The sequence below is a fragment of the Amphiura filiformis genome, chromosome 3 (assembly GCF_039555335.1).
Source record: "Amphiura filiformis chromosome 3, Afil_fr2py, whole genome shotgun sequence".
Taxonomy (NCBI): domain Eukaryota; kingdom Metazoa; phylum Echinodermata; class Ophiuroidea; order Amphilepidida; family Amphiuridae; genus Amphiura; species Amphiura filiformis.
In genome coordinates, this window is record NC_092630.1 from 7,174,161 (window position 1) to 7,200,664 (window position 26,504).

The 26,504-nt window shown below is 39.3% G+C and overlaps 1 protein-coding gene across 1 annotated transcript; it reads left to right on the forward strand.

Moving 5' to 3' along the window:
* Nucleotides 1–2,113: 2,113 nt before the first annotated feature.
* On the forward strand, nucleotides 2,114–25,973 carry LOC140147939 (fibronectin type 3 and ankyrin repeat domains 1 protein-like). The gene is made up of 8 exons (XM_072169733.1): nucleotides 2,114–2,478; nucleotides 17,229–17,409; nucleotides 18,765–18,889; nucleotides 19,681–19,840; nucleotides 21,336–21,567; nucleotides 22,238–22,381; nucleotides 24,316–24,438; nucleotides 25,621–25,973. The coding sequence occupies exons 1-8, from the start codon at nucleotides 2,472–2,474 to the stop codon at nucleotides 25,699–25,701; spliced, it is 1,053 nt and encodes a 350-aa protein (XP_072025834.1). The 5' UTR covers nucleotides 2,114–2,471; the 3' UTR covers nucleotides 25,702–25,973.
* Nucleotides 25,974–26,504: the final 531 nt, after the last annotated feature.

Genomic DNA, 26,504 nt, shown 5'->3' on the forward strand with positions numbered 1-26,504 from the left:
ACACATTACAGAATTATGTGCTTTCATGTGTTATGTGACAAATCAGTGTGTGACTTTCAATAAGATTATGGGTGTGGTTGGGGATTAGGGGTTGGGGCAGGAGTGGGTTGGGTAGGGGTAGGAGTGGCTTAGGGTAGGGTGGGAGGATGGTTAAAGGTAGGGTGGGATAAGGATAGTGGAGGGTAGGGATGGGGTCCGGGTAAGGGTAAGGGTGAGGTTAGGTTTGGTGGAGTGTGGTCAGGTGGGGTAGTATACTAGTATAATGGGGGAAAGGTCATGAAGGTTGGGTGTGGGAAGGAATAGCAGTGGCGTACTGTGGCCGCTCCTACCCCGGGGCTGAAGAAAATTCAATTTGCCCCCTTCTTCAACAGCCGAAAAGGTTGACCCAATTTTATGCCTCCACCACGAGGCATACTGTTTTTGCACTGTCTGTCCTTCTGTGCTTCCATCCTTCCGGATGCTGTATCTCGGGCATGGTTGGGCGGATTGACTTCAGATTGTCAGGATAGGTGGGTCATGGTCAAAAACTCTGGCAACTTTTTTTTGTTTTGGGTTTCAAGGTCATATACTGAGGTCAAAGGTCAATCTGAGGTCAAATTACAAAAACTATCGTATGGGCATGAAACTTGGTGGGTACAGTCAACATTTAGAGCCAAATTTTTGGAAGGTCATTTTGGGGTCATCCGGGGTCACCAAGGGGTCATCTGAGGTCAAATGACTAAAAATTGTCATATGGGCGTGAAACTTGGTGGGTACAGTCAACATTTAGAGCCAAATTTTTGGAAGGTCATTTCGGGGTCATCCAGGGTCACCAAGGGGTCATCTGAGGTCAAATTACTAAAAACAGTCGTATGTGCTTGAAACTTGGTGGGGACAGTCAACATCTAGAGCCAAATTTTTGGAAGGTCATTTCGGGGTCATCCGGGGTCTAATTCTTGTTGCCGCCCCTTCTTCTTCCGCCGCCCCTTCGTTTTTGGCCACCCCCCTGCTTTTGGGTTGTGATGGGTAGCCTGGCCCGGGGTAGGGGTTGCCGTTATGGCATGGCCGGTATAGGGATGGGATATGGGTATGGTGGTGTATTAAAGGGTGGTGTAAATGACTGCGATGGATGGGGTAAAGGTGAGGTGAAACTGGATGGCATGGGGTAAGGGTATGACCAAGGTTAGGGGTAGCACAGGGTCGGGATAAGGGGTCTGGTACGGGTGCGGTGTCAGTGGACATAGCAAGTGGATGGACAGTGGATGAAGCCCGGGGATCCCTGAGGGTTCAGGGGCCACAAAAGCGAAAATTAAATAAGGGTTGATAAAGAAGATGTTAAAAGGGCCCTGCACTGCAATGTCCATGGGAATCTTTTGCTATCATATGCTCCTGAGGCTGCTGGTAGGAATAGTGGCATGGGGATATCGCCCCGGGGATATCGCTCGGTATCCACTGCTCCCACCTCTTTTAAATGATCGATCACGAGTCCAACTCCCAATATATTAAATAATTGTTTGCCATGGTATTTTGTGGTGAACTTGCATTTCTTTGTATTGTATGTTGCAAACCGACCGACCAACCCTGACTAACTTTGGAGTTCTAAGAGCAATATATATATTTTTTTAATTTTTAGGCGTAAGGCCAAAAAAAATGTTTGCTTGTCCTCCACCGACCGACCCTATTAAATCTGGAAAAAAGTTGTTGTTTTCTTTCAACATTTTTGACAACCTGAAAAGTTTTTACAGTTTCTGCACACTTCTAAACTGTTAATGTTTTAAAAACATGAATGAAGTAGTATACAGTACAGAAATATCCCAATTCACAACTATTTGGGCTATTTATTAAGCTAATTAAAGGCATACAGTCATGTTTTGGTTGTGAACTTTATAAAAAAAAATCTTTAAAAAAAGTTGTGGAGGACAAGCAAACAATCTTTTTCTTTTGACCCCGCTTTTGACTAAATGTCAAAAGCGGGGTAATAAGCTGATTTGCGACTGGTAAAGAAGTCCATCGCTGTAAACTATTCAGCCTAAGTTACAATTACCCCTATATTGATACTGTAATACGTGGATACGCGTGGCGCAAGCGTAAGTATTACCAATACAAAATGTTTATTCCGTTCATTTCCGTGCGACGAAACTGGCGTCTTGTTGTCAACGAAGTTGGTAATGAAATACCTTGACCTTTCCACAAACGGATATTGTTTCTTTTCATTTAAAATCCGGCCCTTTATTGAGTTGAAGGTTAAGGATTCATCCAGTCAATAAAATTAATTCACCATCACAGGTGTATTTAGTTTGATCGGAACATTCCATCCGACCGTCACAAGAGTTGACAGGCTGCCGAATTCTGAAGTCAGATGCCCTTTGCTTTCGGCTTTGAAGTTTGTTTATAATTGTTTAACGTTTGAGTTTGACGTTGTTGACATTCCGTGATATGCTGCATGAGACCAGTAAACCAACACTTGAATAGACTTAGATCTATATCTAATCATGTCGGGTAAGTAATGTTAAATTACTTGATCTTAATTTTGGCATTTGTATATATATATTCATAATCATGTCATGACATAATCATATTGATATTGCAGTAAATTAGACTTTATAAAAATTATGTACTATAGCTAAAATAATAGTTTCTCGATCATGAGAGTATGATGTACTGCGTACACTGCGTAATGTCGCAAGTTTAGTGGAATGACACTATAGCGCGATCGATTGTGCACGCACAGGAAACGCAGCGCTACCCAAAGCGTGTGTGGTAGGCGTTGTACGCCAATGCAATTGTCATTGCGTGCCTATTGATTCCTTATTGAGCTTTCAGTCATGATCGAGAAACTATGCATGGCCCGGGTCCATGGTCTAGACTTGGACATGTGGACTTAGCCCTACACCCATCGAATGTGTGTCATCGGCCCGGTCTCTGAATCTGAATCTGAATGTATACTGCATAACACTTCTGGTGGAGTCATACACGCAGGATGAGGTGTGCGCATGAAATTAACTAGTCTTGCTGGTTGAGGTGGCTTATGACGGCTGTTTTAAATTGCTTGGTGGATCTGGATCTGGATCTGGATTGATAATCAGCACCGCCTCCTCTGGAGGATCACGCTAATGGGGGTTAGGGTCAGCTGTTTAGATACGCTGGATTAAATGTTCTTTAAGCCTTTCTTTAAAGGATGGTGTAGAAGGTGCCTCGATGACCGAGGGGGGCAGGGCATTCCAGTCGACAATTGTTTTGGGAAAATAAGAGTTCTTATATACTTCAGTTCTTGAGTTGAGATGTTTATATCTTGCAGAATGTAAGCGAGTGCTCTTAGTTGGAATCAGCCGTTTATCCGCCAGCAGTTACATGTAGATCACCCTTTCTGATTTTATACAGATTGGTGAGTCTAGCAGCTTCTCTTCTGTTTTGAAGAGATTGCCATTCTAGTTCTTGTAGCATAGATGTTACGCTGCTGTATCTGCTATAGTTACTACAAACAAAACGGGCTGCAGAGCGCTGTACTTTTTCAAGTTTAGTAATATTTTTCTGTGTGTGCGGGTCCCAGATGGATGCTGCATATTCTAAAGTAGGTCTCACAATAGATTGATATGCTAGGATTTTTGTTTCCTTAGGTGCTGCGTAGAGGTTTCTCTTCACCAGACCCATGACGGAGTTGGCTTTCTTGACAGTATTGTCAATGTGGAGGTTCCACGACATTGTGCGAGAAATCTCAACGCCAAGGTATGGGTTTGAGTCGACTGATTTGAGTTTTTGCCCACATAAAAATAGTCAAAGACTTGTGGTGTGCGCCTAGAACTAGTCATTCTTATCACAGTACATTTTGTAGGGTTAAATTGCATTAACCATTTTTGCTGCCAAGTTTCAAGGTGGTGTAAATCATCTTGCAGAATCTTGTGGTCAGACTTATTGCGAATTGTGTGATATATTAAACAGTCATCCGCAAAGAGACGCACTTGCGAATTAATGGACTGCGGCAAATCATTAATATACAGGAGAAATAGGAGCGGCCCCATCACTGTGCCTTGCGGAACTCCTGATATTACATTCTCAGCTGTGGATTCGGTTCCATCAACAACTACTTTTTGGATGCGACCGGTAAGAAATGACTCAATCCAATTATAAGTTGAGCCACGAATACCCAGATGGTCTAGCTTTGACATGAGGCGGCGGTGAGGTACTGTGTCAAAGGCTTTTCGAAGTCTAGCACTATGACATCAGTCTGGTTTCCTTGATCAATATAGTAGGCAAGATCATCGACCGTTTCAAGTAGCTGGGATTACAGGACCGCTTTCGACAAAATCCATGCTGGACATTTGTTAAGATGTCATGCGCTTCACAGTGATTTATAATGTGCTTAAATATACAATGTTCCATAAGTTTACAGCACACTGAAGTTGAAGAAACAGGGCGATGGTTGGATGGTAGTGACCGATCTCCTTTTTTAAACAGAGGTGTGATAAGTGCTGTCTGCCAATCAGCTGGTAGGGTGCCCGTTTGAAGACTCTGCGTGAACAATGCCTGGAGAAGGGCGCTGTTTGTTCTGCACATTCCTTCAGTATTCTAATCGGTATGTTATCTGGCCCTGATGCTTTGTTAGGGTTGAGTTCAAGAAGTAGTTTCAGTATACCGTCACAGGAAAACACAAGAGGAGGAATTGTAGGTAAACTATCTCCACTCATCTCGGGTATGTCTTCAGTTGTTTCCTGAGTAAAGACTGATTTGAAATAGTTCGATAACACATTTGCTTTCCCCAGCGGATCAGAAACGATGTTGCTACCTGATTTTAATGGGCTAACACCACATCTGTCTGTCCGGAGATTTTTGACATATTTGAAGAAAGCCTTTTTGTTTTCATCCTGATCAGGACTGAAGATTTCCGCAAGGTGGGAGTTCTGAGCTTCACGAAGAGCTTTGTTGTATTGTTTTCTGTAGTCACAAAATTTCTTCCATAGTCTTTCATGGTGTCTTCTATGGTGGTTACTGAGTAGGGAAGTGAGTTCCAATCTTTGACTGTTTGGGGAAAAAAACTGTATTTGTGACAGTTCTTGTTAGATGTGATGAGTTGATAGCAGTTGGGATGTTGGTGCCGTGACAGACGTCGGACCCGGCAGAAGGAGGTCATTCACCGGCAGGGCGAGGAGGTTTTGTCTTGACTTCTGGAGAACTGATAATCTGCTTACTGTCCTTCTGTTCTTGAGTGAGTTCCATTGAAGGTTGGTGAGAATTTCAGTAACACTGCTGTGTCTGGAGTAGTCATTGACGACAAACCTTGCGGCTCTGCGTTGAATTTTTTCTAATTTGTTAATAAGATCCTGTGTATGGGGGTCCCAAACTGAAGATGAGTACTCCAAGAGTGGGCGAACTAAGGTGAAATATGCATTTTCTTTGATGGATTTGTTGCAAGAGTAAAGGTTCCTTTTTATAAAGCCAAGTGATCTATTTGCAGAAGATGTAATACGGTTGATGTGTTTATTCCAGGTTAGGTTGTTAGTAATATCAACTCCAAGATAAGCGTGACACGCCGTGGATTCCAGTGGGGATTGTCCTAGGGTGTAATTGTAGACCTTGGGATTACGAACATGTGTAATCCGCATGACAAAGCACTTTTTTTTTTTTTTTTTCATTTGCCAATCATCCTGCCACTGGGCCAGGGTGTCAAGGTCATCTTGGAGTTGATCCTGGTCAAATTGATTAGAAATATTACGGTACATAACACAATCGTCCATGAACAGTCTAACTTCAGAAGTAATATTATTGGGCAGGTCATTAATGAAAGCTAAAAAAGCAAGGGTCCCAGCACCGTACCCTGGGGAACGCCAGAAGTCACCTCTGTCCAAGTCGAGTGCTCACCCCGACAACGACCCTCTGGAGTGCGGTGCGTGAGAAAATTGAGATCCAAGTGAAGGTTTTGTTTCTAATACCATATAAATTTAATTTGTGAAGGAGACGTCGGCCCTCAGACACACACACACAGGCACCCCGTTCTGCAGCAGCATGTTTTGTTGACGTTTACTTCATTTGACAGTAACTAATCCATAAATTTGACAACTCAAATACAAAGGATATAAGTTGGCAATCTTAATGTTATGCAATCAAGTTTACAACACTGTCAGCTACTGTCAGTCTTACAATGAGCAGAAGTTACTGAGTCATGCCATTCAAGAACCAATATTGATTATCTCAAGTGGCCTGCTGCAATTGGCCAGAAATGAACTGTATGATTTTCCTGTTGTTTTGTAATAACAAAACCATGTCACCAACCATGGCTGATGTGGACATTGTGTAGTGTTTTTCAGTACCCTGTTTTTCATGGGTGACTGTAGGAACCCATGGATTCGATCCATGAAACTTAGCCCTTACCCTAGTACAGTAAGCCAAGGTACCAGTTGTGTTCACCCCTGTATCCTAAATAAAGACAAATGTGTCAAAATTAAAACAAGCAGCCGATGCCTGTACTCTTTAGCTCTGATTTAAGACCTTATTTGTTGAAATTGGTTGAGAATTAAAGAAACGGTACCGGTAGTCCAAAACCTGATGAAGATTATGAAATATAAAGTTGCACTTTTGTATTCTAATCAATGAAAGCATGACGCTAGTTTTTCGTGCTAATCAATGAAAGCACAGCGCTAGTTTTTTTGTTCGCGAACGCTTTGCGTACAAATCAATAGGGCATGCAATGTGGCAAACTCTTAACTGCAACTTTTAAATTAGCATCTTCCTTGGGTTTTTGGATCGTCGTGTCTTTATTTTGTAAACAATGTCAACGAATGAGGTCTTAAATTCGAGCTAAAAGATGTAGCTAGCTATTGGCTGTTGGTTCCAATTATTACATATCTGCCTTTGTTTAGGATATACAGGGGTGAACGTAACTGGTACCTTAATTTTTTGGCTTACTGTAGTTTAGTTTGCAGTAAACCTTTACGAGAGCGTAAAGCATACATCGCATATTTACATGTACTGCGTTGAAATGCACTTGTCTACTCTTGCTTGGCTGCTGAGCTGATCTTCTGTTGCCGAGTTGAAATTTATGAATGACATAGGGCATAGGGGTGTGAAATCTCCTCTTAAGCTGAATTCCTCTTTTTTAGAAATTTCTTTGAGGCAAAATTTTCATTTTCAGCCCATTTTGACCATATTTCAGTACTTAATCATCTTTTTTCCTCTTTTTTGAACAAAGTTCCTCTTTTCTCAATAGAGGTCACTCACACCCCTGATATTATGTATGATAGTCATAAATAATGAACTTTATGCCATACACGTTGTTAGCTCTGACTTACTAACATCGCCATGTGGCGTAGTCCGTAGTCTGTAGTACGCCTTGTCAGACACAGGTACTGCAAAATATTGTTAATAAACATGAGTCAGATAAAGCCTTAAAGGGGCGGCCCCCATATTTTTTAGTACAATCATGCAAAATCAGCCCACTTTTGACATCAATATTTTTGTCCTAACACTTACATTTGACCCTGTAATATTTTTACCTGAATTTACAATTCTGGATCTGCAGCTGGGACCTCCATTGAATGTGTGTTATCGCCTATCGGCCCTAGCCTAGGATTCGATTCGTCTAGACTTTCTCACTGAATCATTCTCATGCACTATAAAACATGAAAAACTAATACCTGAATTACACTTTTTTCTTAAAAAATAAACATTGGCAGTTGGAAGTATGGAACGGGTATGGGTGCGTAACGTCTACATGATAATCAACAGAGGGCAAAAGGCTGTATTTAAATAATGGCGATAATCTAGGCTATTCTGTTGGTCCATGCCACATCATGATGATGCTACTCATGGTCGAGTGAAAACAAGTCCTTGGTTCAATTTTTTGTTGATCATTTCTGTCATGTTGTGTATATTTCGATCACAAATAGTCAGTGCACAGTGCAGTGGAATCAAACAACTTTCTAAGTCTAGCCTGCAGAGTGGAAGTTACTTACTTGATTTATCGTTAGATATAGTGACAAACTGACAATTAAATTCCATGGTCGAGTGTTGGTTTTTCCGAAGTTGAATTTGGAGTGATCAACATCAATATTTAGCCTCCTTCACAGCCGGTTTCTGTCGTTCATAACAAAGCGTGAGCCACGTGAAGCTTGGGCCCAAGACTAGAAGTAGCCCTGATGTTGGACAGAATACTATGACTTTTTGGCAAGGTCTTTGCACTGCCTGACCACTTTTCCTGAAAAGAACTAGGTCACACAATATATTGCTACCCAAACCAGGTCTTCGGCAAATGAGGTGCCGATATGATGATGGATGTGACTGAATTTAGCAAAACTTCTGTTTTGTGTTTATGCTGTAAATGGCACCAAATCGACCTTGGCTAAAGGGCTGTGCCAAATCTTATTATTGCTTGTGGGAATGGCACTTGTTAAAAAAATGTTGTAGATCTGCATTTTTGTCATTTTCCTGTCACATACAATGTAGGCGACTCTTTCATATTTCATTATTTTTGTACTACCGTATTCGTTCCAATAAGCGCCCATGCCCCAATAAGCACCCATCCAGTGTATTTTCAATTTGCTAAATGTTGAAGTGACAGATGGATGTCAATACAGTGAAATAGCTGGAGGACTACAAGTCCTGCGTAAACTTGCAATACATTTTCTGCATCAGAAAAGCTATTAGAACATCTCTGGACCCTTTTATAACATGTAAATTTGTCTCTAATAAATGCCCCTTTCGAAAAAAATTATGTAAACGAGGTAAAAAATAAGCGCCCACCCAAAATGACTTTGTTAAGCGCCCTGGGCGCTTATTGGAATGAATACGGTATTAATTATTTAACTCATGCTTTTTAATGCAGGCATTGTCTTTTGAGGAGTGCAAATGTGATTGCACCCCTTCACACTCCTTAAATGATCACAGGGAGTGCGATTGATCCCACTCCTACATTGTAAATAGAAGCCCAACTAACCTGAAACCCTTGCCTGAAATCCTGGGATGGGAATAATAGTAGTGGTGTAATTGATTTCCACTAAAAATTGGACCTATGTATGTATTTAGTGTTAAAAATACATAAATGTGTTAGTAACATACTAACATTTTAATTACTTTATTTAACCTCATATTATCAACATTGCTATTTTTATTGCTAATAAAATGAAGGAGAACGTTCATATAATTTTGGCAATTTTTGATATTTTTTTTGCCGGTGAAGAATTTTTCCTGTGGGCAACAGCTTTTTCTTGCAGGTTAGGCAGGTTTGTCGTTGAGTGTCTGATGAGATTTGTGACTCTTTCATTATTCATTATTTGACTGTATTTCATTATTGGTATCATAATACTAATCACAGAGTGTCCGTCCGCGCGCAATCGTGTACTCGCGGTGCGATATCGCGTACTCGCGGTGCGATATCGCATAATCACGGTGCGCTATCGCGGAGTATCAACGGGAGTGTCGCGGAGTACAGTGCGCGCATCGGAAAGCATTACAGTGTGACTAACAGGTGCATCTCATCGGACCAATAGGCCTACTTTCAACACATACTAGTATTCTGGAGGACCCCGGAAATAGGCCTATCACGAGAACCGCCCGACCCCGAGAACCGGGAAATCTATATTGTTGACCAGGCTCAGAATCACCAAGGGGCCAATAAAAATAAAGATTTGCTGAATGAGTTAAATAAGCACTGGTTGGCTGTTTCTTTGAATTTGATATTTTGGTTCACTATCCTGGGCAGTAGCATAGTCATTTTTTGGCTCTGAGCGAAGCTAAAAGGGCCTAACTGATCGCAACAATTAGAGAGCCAATTCGGGCGTTGGTTTTTATGCTAAGGATGTTTGTCTGTTTGATATTTGGTCTTGAAATTTGTTTCTAAATTTTGCTTATTTATTATTTAATCGATTGCACTCCAGGTAGATTTCAAATACTGTCGATAAAATATGATTTTTTGGTAAAAAGCCACGATGAACGAGTTGTTTTGTGGTACCCGTGTGTGCTAGAGATTATTTTGGTCTGTATAATTTAAGTTGCGTAAAAGTGACGGAAACCAACGGAGGGTAATTTCTTAAGATTCAGTTCAGATTCAGAAGTTATTTACTATTTCATAACTTTTCTTAACTATTTCTTTACAATTTAAATAAAGAAATAGTTGAAAAATGTAAAAAAATGGTCAAGAACATGTCTGAATCTTGAATAAATCTGAACTAATGAATCGGGTAAATGAATTTCCTAGTGGACTATTTTTCCTTGCGCAAGTGCACATATTTTTGTGACCTCAATTTTTGTGCAAAACACGGACCGAAAGTCACGTCATGAAAAATGTTCGTATTTCATCACACTCATTGTAGTTTTGTTAGAATATAGTTTTTAAAAGTCAATTTAATCATATTGTGGACATGATTCTGAGGAAAATTATATTTTCAATGAGATTTTACTTTACCCCACTTCGCAATATTGAACAATTTCCGTATTTTTCCATAGCTAAAACACAAGCGGCTATTGTAAAACACAAGCCAAAACAGTCTAAATAAATGATGTTCCACTTTGCTCAACAATTTTATACTTCAGAATATCAAAGATTGATATGTTTTCTCTTGAAAAACAACATGGTTTTTAGGCCAGGACTTCTTAAGAAATTCAAGACCAAGGTTTATTTGATCGATGTTACGTCGATGGTCCCCGATCTCGCCATGATTTTGGCTTGTTTTATGTTTACAATCAGGAGGTCATGACCTAGGGCGTATTGATCGATTCTGATCTGTTCTGATTGGATGGTCTCAAGGTCGGCACAGTTATGAATGAATAATTCACAAGGTCAATAGGGGGGTGGCAGTAATAGAAAAGGTCAAAATAATGTTGGATAATGAACATAATAATGTACATAATAATAATAATAATAATAATTGAATTCAAATGTGACTGAAATTAGTGGTTTCAGAAATCATTGATTGCAAGTTGCAAAGTTTCATTTTTTACTATAGGCTGTGCAATATTAATCATGAGCTAAATTTTGAGAGAAATCAAAAGGAATGGCAAGCAATCAATGACAGCAGGGGGTGGGGAAATCACTTCTTTTTTTTTTGTATTCCCTGATCAGAAAAAAGTTACAAAGATCAATTATTTGAACCGATGGCGGCTTTCGGAAACTAATAACAACTAGTACTAGGCCTATGGGCATGAAATTTGGTAGGTACAGTCAACATTTATAGCCAAATTTTCGGAAGGTCAATTCGGGGTCACCAGAGGTCATCTGAGGTCAAATTAGTAAAACTACTGGATGGGCGTGAAACTTGGTGGATACAGTCGACATTGGAGTCAAATTTTTGGAAGGTCATTTCGGGGTCATCTGAGGTCAAATTAGTAAAAACTGTCATATGGGCATGAAACTTGGTAGGTTCAGTCAGCGCAAAATATGGTAATTAAGTACTTAATTTGCATAATTTATGCGTAATAAGCAAAATACCTTGTACAGATTACCTGGAGATCCGTATGGGGTACAGTGAGGTAACTTGGTGGGGAGTAGCGTGGCCAGATGTTCTCGACCTGATTAGATTATCAGCGCAAAATATGCTAATTAAGTACCTAATTTGCATAATTTATGCGTATTTGATCGTATCAAGCAAAAAAACCTTGCGAACAGCTTATCTGGAGATCCGTATGGGGTACAGTGACGTAACTTGGTGGGGAGTAAGCGTGGCCAGATGTTCTCGACCTGATTAGATTTTCAGCGCAAAATATGCTAATTAAGTACCTAATTTGCATAATTTTAAATGCGTATTTGATGAATATCAAGCAAAAAACCCTTGTGAACACCTTATCTGGAGATCCGTATGGGGTACAGTGAGGAGTAGCGGGGCCAGCGGTTCTCGACCTGATTAGATTTTGAGCGTAAAATATGGTAATTAAGTGCCTAATTTGCATAATATATGCGTAATAAGCAAAATACCTTGTGAACAGATTATCTGGAGATCCGTATGGGGTACACTCACAGTGACGTAACTTGGTGGGGAGTTGCGTGGCCAGAGGTTCTCGACCTGATTAGATTCTTTTAATAATTAATTAATTAAATTTATCCAAATAACAGCTTGATCGGTCATGTAATTAAGGAAATATGACGACTTTAAGATAGTCGCTTTCCATGTAAAGTATAGCAAAGTAGCACTTTCAATGAGTGATAACTCGTAAAGGAAGCATCTTTCTGTTTTGATTTATTACTTTGATGAAATAGTTCTTTGGTATTGCCAAATTTGATTGCAAATTTAGTAAGGTGGGCCCCTGAACCCCGCCATTTAAAGCCAAATTTTTGGAAGGTCATTTTGGGGTCACCAGGGGTCATCTGAGGTCAAATTAGTAAAAACTGTCGTATGGGCATGAGAGGGCGCACCACCAAATCACTCCACGATTTATGTACCAGTGAAATTCGGTTAAAATAGTCCACCGCTTATTTCAGCTTGTTGCGGCTTTATTTTCTAAAGATAATGTCAAAATTTGCACTTTTTCAGCTCATTTGCTTCCGACAAGTGTCTACATGAAGGAATCTGAGAAAAATCCCAATATTTTATTTCAGAGGTGAAGTTTTGGCGCGAATTTGAACAACGTCCGGTTTCAAAAATTGAGTGATTTTTTAGGGTTAAATTTGCACGTTTTTTCTTTGCGGCCAAATAAAAAAAAAAGTAGATGGTCACCAATATATTCTGTTAAAAGAATAATATTCTACACGTGATAAGCTTTAATTTGATACCAAACTTTTTATCTATATTACGTTTTTGCAGTGACAAAACGCCATCCAAACGTCATGTATTTCCTGTGTTATCCAATGGCGCAATCATTGGTGGTGCGCTCTCTTATAAGCGGCTTTTAAAGTGTGTTGCTATGTACGCAGCATTTTTACAAAAAAACATAGAATAAGGTCAGAATTCTTAATAAATCATTTTATTTCATTCGCAAATGCTTGAAATAACATTTGTGATTAGTTTTAGCAATAATGTTAAAAAAAAATCCAAAAATACAGGTCTCTGACGTTAAGAAAAGCATCAAAAATCTACTTATATGAGCGCTTTTGCTATAAAATTTATACCAAATCAGAATAACGTATAAAACTTGTATTTTTGCTTAAAATGCCAAAATCAGTAGGCCTAGTTTGAAGACAGAGAACGAGAGGGGGGGGGGTAATTTGACTCAATTATGTAAATAGGCCTATATTTAAGGTATTAAAAATATTTGTACACACATAAAGTACTTTTCACAATTAAAAAAATTAAAATTAAAGAGTATCTTTTTGCATAAAACATTCAATTTTATATCCAACCTCTTCAAACTTCTGCATGCTGATAAACACGTTGAAATTTGGGTCTTTTGGTGATTCGGCACTGATATTTAGAGCACCATTTCTTCTGAACGGAAAGTCGTAGAGGATGAAATCTTGGGAAATGACTAGAAACTGTCTCTAGTTTACTTAAAAATGTAAAAATTGGATTTTGATAACTATTGACGTTTATAAGAGGGCGCACCACCAAATCACTCCACGATTTATGTACCAGTGAAATTCGGTTAAAATAGTCCACCGCTTATTTCAGCTTGTTGCGGCTTTATTTTCTAAAGATAATGTCAAAATTTGCACTTTTTCAGCTCATTTGCTTCCGACAAGTGTCTACATGAAGGAATCTGAGAAAAAATCCCAATATTTTATTTCAGAGGTGAAGTTTTGGCGCCGAATTTGAACAACGTCCGGTTTCAAAAATTGAGTGATTTTTTAGGGTTAAATTTGCACGTTTTTTCTTTGCGGACAAATAGCAAAAAAAGTAGATGGTCACCAATATATTCTGTTAAAAGAATAATATTCTACACGTGATAAGCTTTAATTTGATACCAAACTTTTTATCTATATTACGTTTTTGCAGTGACAAAACGCCATCCAAACGTGCGTATTTCCCTGTGTTATCCAATGGCGCAATCATTGGTGGTGCGCTCTCATGAAACTTGGTGGGTACAGTCAACATTTCAAGCCAAATTTTTGGAAGGTCATTTCGGGGTCATCTGAGGTCAAATTAGTAAAAACTGTCGGATGGGCATGAAACTTGGTGGGTATAGTCAACATTTAAAGCCAAATTTTTGGAAGGTCATTTCGGGGTCACCAGGGTCATCTGAGGTCAAATTAGTAAAACTGTCGTATATGCATGAAACTTGGTGGGTACGGTCAACATTTAAAACCAAATATTTGGAAGGTCATTTTGGAGTCACCAGGGGTCATCTGAGGTCAAATTAGTAAAAACTGTTGTATGGGCATGAAACTTGGTGGGTACAATCAACATTTAAAGCCAAATTTTTGGAAGGTCATTTTTGAGGCCACCAGGGGTCATCTGAGGTCAAATTAGTAAAAACTGTCATATGGGCATGAAACTTAGCACGGGGGGTACAGTCAACATTTAGAGCCAAATTTTTAGAAGGTCATTTCAGGGCCACCAGGGGTCATCTGAGGTCATATTAGTAAAAACTGTTGCATGGGCAAAAAACTTGGTGGGTACAGTTACCATCAGCCAGATAATCGTGCCCAGCCGATTACCGCCAAATTCATTTACCTCTCGACCAAAAGTTATCGCAAAAGCAGGGGGTCACAAAAGCAGGCGAGACTCGTGGTTCGAGAACCGCCTTGTTACCCTCTGAAATGGCCTTTCCTGTGGTGCTAAATGTGCAAAAACCACCTGGACCCCACCGGGGACCCTTAAGGGGACCACCCGGCCGTGCTTTGCAAGAGTTCCGCTCGCTATGCTTAGCAAGAAGATTCGAGCCAGGTATACCAACTTGGTGTGGGGAACAAAGACAAAGACAAGATAAAAACTAATGCAGTATGTAAACCAGAATGGTGTACATGCACTGTTAAGTCTGCATTAGAAAAAATCCAAAACCACAGGGATGGTAGACAAAGTTAACAAAAATACAACCGGCGTTTCGAGCAGATAAACTGCTCTTCTTCAGGGACAGACAACAAAATATAAAAGCAAACAACGAAAACTACATACTGTAACTGTAGTTAAAAAACAATTTTGTAAAAATAAAATTCAAGTCAAAAACTGAAGGCAAGTTCAAATAGAACTCAGTAGCAAACAAAGCTCAGAGCAAAATAAGCACGTCTTACCTCTATGAAAGACGGTTCACTACAATGAGAAACAGGAAAGCAATATAATTATGCTTTTCATAATTATATTGCTTTCCTTAATTGTTTTTTAACTACAGTTACAGTATGTAGTTTTCGTTGTTTGCTTTTATATTTTGTTGTCTGTCCCTGAAGAAGAGCAGTTTATCTGCTCGAAACGTTGGTTGTATTTTTGTTAACTTTGTCTACCATCCCTGTGGTTTTGGATTTTTTCTAATGCAGACGTAACAGTGCATGTACACCATTCTGGTTTACATACTGCATTAGTTTTTATCTTGTCTTTGTCTTTGTTCCCCACACCAAGTTGGTATACCTGGCTCGAATCTTTCTGTTTTTATAAATTCTAGGTATCCTCTTGTATCATCCTTTGATCCTTGGTGTGTTTTGTACCTTGTCCGTTGGAGGCACCATTACCTACTTTGTATGCTTAGCAAGTTCAGGATTTTTTTGGGTCAGCTTGTGACATCTCTGACTGTTGTATTTAGTCTGAAACTTGGTGGGTAGTCACCAATTAGAGCCAAATTCTTATTCAGACTAACACTATTCTTGACATAGGCCTATTTTGATACATTTTGATTAGTTTAGACCCATTTGGACCCTTTAACATCCAATTCCACCCGTTTGATCCATGTGGCTAAATAGTAATTCCCAAAATTGATTGATGTATCTTTGTATGGGGAGAGCGAGGAGTGTTAGCCCTAGGGGCAGGTTCGCCCACCCCTTGTTTCTCAGCACTACGGCTATCAGGGAATTTGGTGATGGCAAAATTAGGTGACATAGGTCATTATAAACTTCTCATATTAGCTACGCGACATATAGGGACGTGTTCATCGAACTGCAGCCAAAACAAAAAAATTACATCAAAACATAATTTTTTCTTGCATTAATAATGTTGTATTATCATTGATACATAAATATAGATGGTTTTAATGGAAATCTGTATTGGGAACATATGGGATTTGTCACAGATTTAATCCAGTTATAAACTCCTTATTCGATTTGTGTTTTGCATACCCCGAACAAAATACAAAAATGTGCACAAGGGGCTCGTTAAGCCCTTTTGAGGATGGGGCATGTTAGCCTATATCTTCCCAGGCGGACTTACCCCCAAACTGGAGGGCGGACCTGCCCCATCAGCGTATTATGCAAAATATTGATAATTAAACCATTAAACAAGGTAAAACTACTGAAAACATGTTTTTTAAAGTTATGTGATATCGGTATTACTCATACCACCGTTTATGTCCTAATCCATTTCTCCCGAAGTTGTAAACATGATACGTTTAAGCTCACTTTGGACCCCTACATTTTACCCTGACCCGACCCCTGCAACAAATTTAGTGACTCCCCAGAAGAGAATGAATGCCCTGTATACTCTTGCTAAATGCTTGCATTGAATATGTTATTGTTATGCAATGTTTAAACCTTTTTTTGTGATTAGGGTTAACTTACCCCACCATATGGGCGAACCGCCCCAATATGGGGCAAGTTCGCCACTTTGCAAAACTTTTTTGTTTGCTCTATCCTGATGCTATTGTAAGGCCTATAGTTCTGGGATTGTGGCCGTATATAGCTAAGACATAGGGCTGTCACATGGGCTAATCAGGTCATCCCTAACCTTAAAATTGACATCGCTAGGCTGGTCAGAAAAAAATAGGGCGAACACTCCCCGCTCTCCCCTGCTCTGCAAATGAGATAGCTACCAACCGACCAGATGTACCCATTGAATGTAATATGTCACATATACTCAAATGATTTCACCTGTTGCACATTCAACTTTCACTGTCACCATAAAGCACAGAGCCACAGCGCCATTGGTGCTCTTGTTTTTTGGGGGGGGAGGCAAATTTCCAGCAGGTAAACTTTGACGAAAATGGTGAAAAAATGGGCTAAAAATTACAAAAAAGGCCTCTCACAGGGGATCAAGACTTCTCACAGGGGTGGCAACTTCCCCCTTGCTCTTCCCTTGGTTATGCAACTGATCTAGGGGGCCAGTTTCTTGAGAAAAGTGTCCCCTGGTCAACTAAAATTGAGACGGAACCAGGAGCAAGTAACAAGTTTATGGGGGCCAAGCAGCTCCCGTCTCCCACTTATTTTTACCCTTGCTGACCAGTATACTTGATGTTTTCTTTTGCTCCCACAGCACCAGATAAACCAGACCCACCTGTGGTGGGTAAAGTCACTCATCATAGCATAGAGTTATACTGGGATAATGCATCTCAACAGCAGACAGGTGGTAGTCGCTCCAGTATCAAAGGAGACAATAGGTTACGATACATGGTAGAAGAGTCTGACAAGGTCCATGGATGGGGGAATGTCTACACGTAAGTACTAAAAATTAATGTATTTGTGACCTATCATGGCTCATCCATATGATTACATTTTCGTCACCGAGCACGACGCAACTTCTCAGGATAGTATACTACATGTATAAAGCAACAGTGCCCAAAAGTAGTCCTAATAATAATGTATAGTTGCCTGTATGGCGTTCACAGGCTTTCGAAAGCAATTTTTCTACTGCTCGCCATAAACAGGCCCACCTAAAAATGTGACTTGTAAACCCATTTTTTTTTCACCTGGATGCTCAAAAATCTAAAAAAGGGGGTTGAGACCAATTTTTTATCTCAAAAGTTTCTATATCTTCATTATTAACTATTTATAATATTAGCCCCATACATTGACCCTGACTAGGTGCAATTTCCCCCGACTGACTGACAAAAGTGGTCACAGTTTTTGAACACAAGGGTGCCACCAATGTCCATTTTATGATACTTTAATACGCTCAGAGACTGTAGGTCATGGTTTATGATTTCAACTTTATCTGTTCTGAATATTTTTAACTTAATTTTATTTGAAAAGTTCATATACAATAAAATTAATGTTCATGTAGCATAAAAGTAAAGTAGTAAAAAAGTAAACATGCAGCCAAAATTTGCTAATGACAAAATGTAGCACGGGCCCCAACATGGTCGGATTAAGCCTGAGGCTGTAGCCGGCAGTGTATGGCAAGCTAATTGACTCAATTCATCATTTCCTTATGATGAAAAGTATGCTGTAAAACAATGTTCCATCATGTCTTTTATAAGAGACAGTGACAAATGAATGTTGCAAAGTGTTGATCTATTTATAGTTATGCAAGGTAGCCAAAGTGCATGTGATATCAATTAACATTTAACTCTCTCCGCGCGGGTGTCGACTGCAGACAACAAGTTTCAATTTTTTTATTTAATTCACAAATTTCAGAATTGTACATTTTCATGACCATATTTGGAATCAGCATGAAAAATGCATTAAAATGAATACAAACAATCCCAGTATTGGTTCAGTGGTTCTTGAGATAGTTCTTAAAATTTTGATAAAATATCTCAAAACTTGGGACTTTTTTATGGTGAAGCTTATGACTAGCATGTTGAGTATTAAGAGACACAAAACCTTTTGCAAAATAAGGAAACACATCACTTCTGGATTTTGAAGTACTTCAAATTTGTACTTGTTTGAGATGTCAAGAGCTCAAGGCAGATCAGGTTGAGAAGTGCACTGTAAAACATCTCCAAAACATCTTTGAGGACTTTCAATATTAATGTGTTTCTTTATTAAAAATATTTTAGTTTTCATCAAATCATGCTTTGACTTTTAAAATGTGATTTATACAAAACTACAATTATTTCTTTTGTGTTAGTGGCTTCGCAACCAATCACGTCTTTGATGGGCTAGATACGAGCACACAGTACAAATATCGTCTGAAAGTATCCAATGATCATGGAAACAGCGAGTTTAGTAGAATAGTTACTGTCTCAACAACAAGTAAGTTACAAGTAACATTATTTATTATTGATTGTCTGCTCATTTGCAACATCCAATAGGTAAATGTAGCGCTAGAAGGGGTGCATTACTTATATTTTTAACTTCTGGTGCATAAATGAACATTTAGAGGGTGCTAAATTTATTTCATTAGTGTTTTGGGATTTATTGCTTTAAAAAATTGACAAGTTTTGCTGCCGTATTTTCAAATCTAGCGTTACCCTTGCCAATAGGAGTACCAAACAATGGGCTATTCCAGTTGAAATCCATACACCCTATGGAAGACATGACCTTAATCTCCCACACAGGGATGTGAATTTCAAATGGGGTTTCCTGGATAGGTGATTCCATTTGAAATCTTAACCCCTGTGTGGGAGATTAAGGACATGTCTTCCATCCATGTATGGATTTCAACTGGAATAAAACTGCCACAAATAAACACCATATACTGAGTGCAAGAATCATGCAAGCTTAAAATGGTAGTGAGCTATGCTCTGACAAATCCTGATGTTGTTTCATTCCTCCTTTCTTGTGAAAGAAGTAGGAAATGTATGCAGGATTGTGGCACAGCCAAGAAGGTGTTGAAATTGCTAACAATCAAGTTTAGTCCCACCAAGAGAATAAACAAACAACTAGAGATGTTGTATCGGGGTGGGGAGAGGGTGTAGGAGGTACCATGTGGTCACATTAATATTAGGTAGAACCATGTTTCCCCTCTTTATCTTGACTGGTATTGTATGAATTTGTATCCTGATTGCATGCCACATTATGTTTATACTTTGCCTTGTTCACAGAGGAACCAATGACAGGAGAACATTTACACAAAGCAGTAGGTCTTCTAGAAGACTTGCAGAGGGCAGCCAGCATCTTGGAGGATGACCATGTATGGGTGGATGTCCCTGACAAGATGGGAGCATCTCCACTCATGGTAGCATCTCAGAAAGGAAACAATGAGTAAGTATGGCCATTGTTATGCCAGCATCCTGGAGGATGACCATGTATGGGTGGATGTCCCTGACAAGATGGGAGCATCTCCACTCATGGTACTTGGTAGCATCACAGAAAGGAAACAATGAGTAAGTATAGCCATTGTTATGCCAGCATCCTGGAGGATGACCATGTATGGGTGGATGTCCCTGACAAGATGGGAGCATCTCCACTCATGGTAGCATCTCAGAAAGGAAACAATGAGTAAGTATGACCATTGTTATGCCAGCATCCTGGAGGATGACCATGTATGGGTGGATGTCCCTGACAAGATGGGAGCATCTCCACTCATGGTAGCATCTCAGAAAGGAAACAATGAGTAAGTATGACCATTGTTATGCCAGCATCCTGGAGGATGACCATGTATGGGTGGATGTCCCTGACAAGATGGGAGCATCTCCACTCATGGTAGCATCTCAGAAAGGAAACAATGAGTAAGTATGACCATTGTTATGCCAGCATCCTGGAGGATGACCATGTATGGGTGGATGTCCCTGACAAGATGGGAGCATCTCCACTCATGGTAGCATCTCAGAAAGGAAACAATGAGTAAGTATGACCATTGTTATGCCAGCATCCTGGAGGATGACCATGTATGGGTGGATGTCCCTGACAAGATGGGAGCATCTCCACTCATGGTAGCATCTCAGAAAGGAAACAATGAGTAAGTATAGCCATTGTTATGCCAGCATCCTGGAGGATGACCATGTATGGGTGGATGTCCCTGACAAGATGGGAGCATCTCCACTCATGGTAGCATCTCAGAAAGGAAACAATGAGTAAGTATGACCATTGTTATGCCAGCATCCTGGAGGATGACCATGTATGGGTGGATGTCCCTGACAAGATGGGAGCATCTCCACTCATGGTAGCATCTCAGAAAGGAAACAATGAGTAAGTATGGCCATTGTTATGCCAGCATCCTGGAGGATGACCATGTACGGGTGGATGTCCCTGACAAGATGGGAGCATCTCCACTCATGGTAGCATCTCAGAAAGGAAACAATGAGTAAGTATGGCCATTGTTATGCCAGCATCCTGGAGGATGACCATGTATGGGTGGATGTCCCTGACAAGATGGGAGCATCTCCACTCATGGTAGCATCACAGAAAGGAATCAATGAGTAAGTATGGCCATTGTTATGCCAGCATCCTGGAGGATGACCATGTATGGGTGGATGTCCCTGACTTTATCAGCCTGCAATAAGCAAATATTATTCAGGTCTTGTCCATGTGCATGCTTGTAAAGAAGTTGTTACAAACTCATGTTTTTCATTATGAATGCTATTTTCTACCAAAAATAGTCTTTTGGGGGAATCATCCTTGGCCCCCTATGTCTTGTGAACCATGCAACTACAAAATAATCACAAAATGTTGTAGCTGTAGGCCCTATCATTGCTTGATAAGCTGCAGACACGGTGGATTCAGCCTTCCATTGACCAGATTATCATTTCTTCCACAGCATGATAGACCTATTAGTTCGCCATGGTGCTGATGTACATGCCTGCAACTCAGCTGGTAAAGACAGCCTAATGTTGGCATGCTTTGCTGGACACCTGGAGGTTGTCAAGAAGCTGAGATCATGTGGTGCCTCATGGGAGAAGCGTGATAGGGGTGGCTCCACTGCTTTACATTGGGCGGTAGATGGAGGTAACACAGAGCTTATCAAATGGATGATTCAGGATGGTGCTAAGGTAGGTGGCTGAACAAGTTTTATGGGGGGGGGGGGGGGGCAGATAGGTGTGATTCTTTGGTCCTGCATGCATGAGAGCCGGGGTGGCCTACCCTTTTTAGGTCGAAGAGTTTCACATGCGGGCTATGTGTTGGCCACCCCAGCAGTAAATGATGGAATATTATATTTAGCAAATAAGGGTTCAAAATGGTTATGATGATGCTATTGGAAATCATTCTCAATGTCCACTAATGTAGTTTTAATACTTTCTTTTTGTTATATATAATGATTTTTATATATTTAGGATAATATAACTTAGTTTATACCGTAAATCTTCCAAAAGAGGGGCGTTTATTAGAGGTCATTTTTAGAATGATAACTCCCGTTAAAATCATTAGGTAAGCTTAAAACTCATGCTAAAATGAGGAACTATGAACTTAGGAAGGATTACATCCTGTTCACCTCCGGGTTTACGATCAGACTTTTGCCATAATAAGCGATTGTGTGTGCACCTTGGTAAGCTTACTACACAAGATAGCATGGAAATATCAGCATCTTGGTTGAAAAAATTGGTGGGGGTGTTTAATTGAAGGGGGACAACTATTTGAGGATATACGGTATGTGATATAATGTGAAAATGAGTCAAAAGACCATTATAACCTCAAATAGTTATTGTTTTCTCTCTCCACCAGGTTGATGAAAGAGATACAGGATCTAAATGGACCCCACTGATGAGATGTGCTGCTGTGGTTGGCAAAGCAGATGTGGCAAAGGTCTTACTCAATGCAGGGGCTGATTGTGATGCCAAGGACAAAGATGGGAAGACACCACTTATGGTGAGTACAGAGTTTGAATCATAGATGGTATGGAATGCCCACTTATGGTGAGTACAGAGTTTGAATCATAGATGGTATGGAATGCCAAGGTTGTCTTACTGAATGCAGGTGCCATAGTTGATCCAGGGTGGGTCAGTTCTGAAGACAAGATTTGTACTTGTATGCCTGGCTCATCTTCAATTGTATCCTAAATGTTACAGAAAACTCAGAAAACCAAGGTCAAACTAAATTAAATCTTTTAAGACATGCATATTACTGGACTCAAAAAATGCCACGGTAACACGGCAAGTCTTAGGAACACTTACTCCTTCAGGAATGAATGTTAATTTTCCCGCTTTCTGTCGTTAGGCCCTTTGCGGTTTTTTTTTGCTTTCGCACGCTTTTTGTGCTTCCTGCTTGTGTTTTTGTGCTTCCCGCTTTCGCGTTTTTGTGCTTCCCTTCGCGCTTTTGTCCCTCACTTGCACGCATGTTTATCAACGTTCATTCCTTGTGGATGTTTTGTTTTCTTTTCACAAGTATTGTATCATGGCTATGAAAAAGGCCTATATTTGATATATGAAGAGCTTATTTCCAAACCGTGTTAAGTCCACCCACCTTCAAAATTGGGATTTTGATGAAAATGGGTAGTGAGTAACTAGGGCTATCCAGCAATGTGTGTGTTTTTTTCCAAAATTAGTCAAGTCCCGAAATATTGACACACAAAGTATCACTTTTTTTCCAAAACGTGTTAAGTCCAATCCAGTTTGGTAGCAAACTGTGTTAAGTCCACGAACAATGCCCTTGTGGGCAGCTTGTAGGCAAGTAGCACGGCATAGGGCTTCCAATAGTTAATCACCCAAGTTCTGCATAATTGATAACATTGCTTTGCTTTGCGTCTTCATTCTTGTTTGGTCCTGAGACTAGTATACCTGAATTTGGTCTGCATAAAAAGTTGTTGTTGTTGGTTTTTTTTAAAATAATTAGTAGGCCTAGTTTGTATGGGATTTCTTAAAATATTTGAAAGAAAGACATGAAAAGGGTGGGAAGGGGGAGAGGGAGAGGTTGTGATGGTAGAATTAATGTGGTAGAGTTAGTTTTTGATATTATTATTTTGTATGATTATCAAATGTGCTATTAAAGTCAAGGTATTATTTTAAAGTTAAAAGTAAAAAAAAAACTTAGGACTTAAAGACTGAAAAACTTATGGCTGTCAATATGAGATTAGGGTGGCAGCATGGGGGAGGGGGAATTGTGATAACTGATAATGTGATAAAACAAGTGGGTATGTCGGGTCATCACTTATTGTCAGTGAAATAATGTTTATTCAATTCTGAGAAATGCAATACAACTCAGTTTTGAATTTTGAACTATTTTAAACATCGAATTTTGGTAAAACATGGTTGGGAGGAGGGGGATCGAGATGCAAGGTGTTTTGTGGCAAAATTGTGTTTTATAGTAGAGAGAATCACATTTTGTATGTTTTTAATAAATTTGTTATCTTTTAAGACTAGTTTGAGAAAAATATGGTTAGTTCTGTGTTACAGATGCTATGTTTTGTGTCAAAATGTGTTAAGTCCATGCCAGAAATTGCGTTTTGTGTCAAAACGTGTTAAGTCCATGCTATTTTTAAAACAAATTAATTCATTAAAAAAAATCAAAAGTCTTTAGATTTTAACTTAACATGTTTTTATGGTCCTATATATGTCACCTTCACTTCACTGTAATTTTATAGAAATCGAACTTTATTTCATTGCCATAAAGAAAATTCCTGATTTTCTTGAAAGTGAATCTTGTGGACTTAACACGGTTTGGAAATAAGCTCTTCATATTTCACGGTAGTTTCATACTTTCTATTTTTGTATTTATCATCACACTGCCGACGCAGCTTTTTACTATTTAATCTTTTACTTACACCATTGCATGACAATATACATGTATATATTTTTCTTTACCAGGTTGCGTCACTGAATGGGCACCATCATTTGGTGCGTGTACTGGTAGAAAGAGGTGCCGATCCTAATGTGAAGAATGAATTTGGAATGTCAGCTAAGGAGATGGCAGTGTCGTTTGATCGCAGGGTAAGATCTATGTTACTTGTGATGTGAAGAATCTGTCCAAAATATCATTTTGCTTTCTGGGTTTTTTTTTCTCCCAATGAGTGGAGGCTAATACAAAGATCCATAAGGTATATTGCTGACAAGGATCGATAAGCAAACATGATGCATGCTGGGAATGAAAAGAAAGGGCTCCAAAGCTGTCTTATTTGTCAATTGGGATTGCAAATTTGAGCATTTTTTGTTCCCAGCAATATATACCTTATTTGTCCTCACAAAACGGGCAATTAAGTTATGTGGGATTATCTAGTTTCAAACAAAACTGTACATGTCCTAAAAGGTTGATGCAGATCAAGTCCTGGAGTGGCCTAGGCCTGTTATCGACTGTTGTTTGTGTCGTATTATCGTCGATATGACCCTAAATCCGACATGTCAAAATAAATTGTCCATTTTCAACACTTTACGACACATATCAAAAAGAAAAAAAATGAAATTTCCAAGCTATTTTGTCCGAATAAGCTTACCGTACGATCATGTTTTCATCGGAAAGTCAAAAATTACCCTCCCGAAGTTGACCCGAACCCGGAAGTAGACAAACCAGGAAGTGTGTTTACACCGGAAATCGGCAATCGTAACTCATTTCGGCAAGATTTTAAGCTTATCTATCGACTTTTTTCAGCATTTTAAAATCATTACGAGTTTTGACACATGTCGATTGTCGTATTTTTTCCCTGACGAAGTGTTGAATTAGGAATCATGTGTCGATAACAGGCCTAGAGTGGCCACACCTGGCCATAGTGTCAACTTGACAGAAACATGTTTTTATATATTATGCCGCTTTGTATTTCAAGTGGTCATTAAATTGGGCTATTCCATTTAAAATCTACACTACCCTGTGGAAGATTTTGGAAATATCTTCCACAGAGGGAGTATGAATTTCAAATGGAATGAGCACATAGGCAGCTCCATTTGAATTTCATACACGCTCTGAGAAAGATTCAACTCGAATCTTCCCCCAAGGGAGTGTGAGTTTCAAATGGAGCTGCTAATGTGTTAATTCCATTTAAAGTTCATACTCCCCCTGTGGAAGATATTTCCAAAATCTTCCACAGGGGAAAGTGGATTTTGAATGGAATAGCCCAATCAGAATATTGCAACAGTCATGTTGTATGCTAACATTTTTTTTTTCATTGTGTCTCATTACAGAAAGTTTTGAAGTACTTTGATCAGCTAGTTCCTAAGACCCGCAGTGCCCATGGCCCAAGAACCAGACCTGATGCTTTGTGATCAACTACTCACTTTGTATTTTATATGATGACCAGTATGAAGACTACACAAGTAGAGTAATAGGGTTATAGTGTATTTGATTTATAGAAATGGTTGTGTACTGTTAAACAAGTTAATGTAATTAGGATTTTTTAATTTTCAGAGGAGCTTAGATCCTGAGGTTATATCGCTGCAAATATTATTTCATGATGGACAGCAAAAACAATGGGTTTTATTAATTTGGTGGGAAAATGTCAGTGATACTAGCTTGGTTTACTGTAACTTGTATATATTGATACGTATACCATGAACAAAAAAAATATTATAATTTTGTTTGTGATTTTAGATGGATATAAAATGAATTTATAAATTTATTTATCAATTGTATGAGTCATTTATCACAAGTTCTTTCCTTGTTGAATTTGAATTTGGTTTCGGCATAGAAGTGATGATGTAACAGGATTAATTACCATAGCAATGAATACAATTTTTGAATATATTGCCCTGCACTACAAGCAGGTTGCACTCATCACCTGTGTATGTCTGCAATCATTGATTGAATACAATACTGCTCTTTTCAAAGATGCTAATCATTCAATAGAATTACTGTGTGAACGTTGTGGAGCATGCCGAAAAATTCAAAAATTGTATTCATCTATTGCTATGGTAGTTAATCCTATTATTACATCACTTCTACAGCGAATACATGCAGACTGTAGAGATGTTTGAATGTACATCCAAATCATTATTGTTATTCTAATATAAGCCTTGTGAGCTTAATCAATGATTGTGAACATGTAGATGTTGGGTCATGCTGTCTATGG

Coding starts and splice junctions, on each gene's coding strand:
- LOC140147939 (XM_072169733.1), top strand. Junction 17,410..18,764: donor GGATGGGGGAATGTCTACAC/GTAAGTACTAAA, acceptor CTTTTGTGTTAG/TGGCTTCGCAACCAATCACG. Junction 18,890..19,680: donor AGTTACTGTCTCAACAACAA/GTAAGTTACAAG, acceptor CCTTGTTCACAG/AGGAACCAATGACAGGAGAA.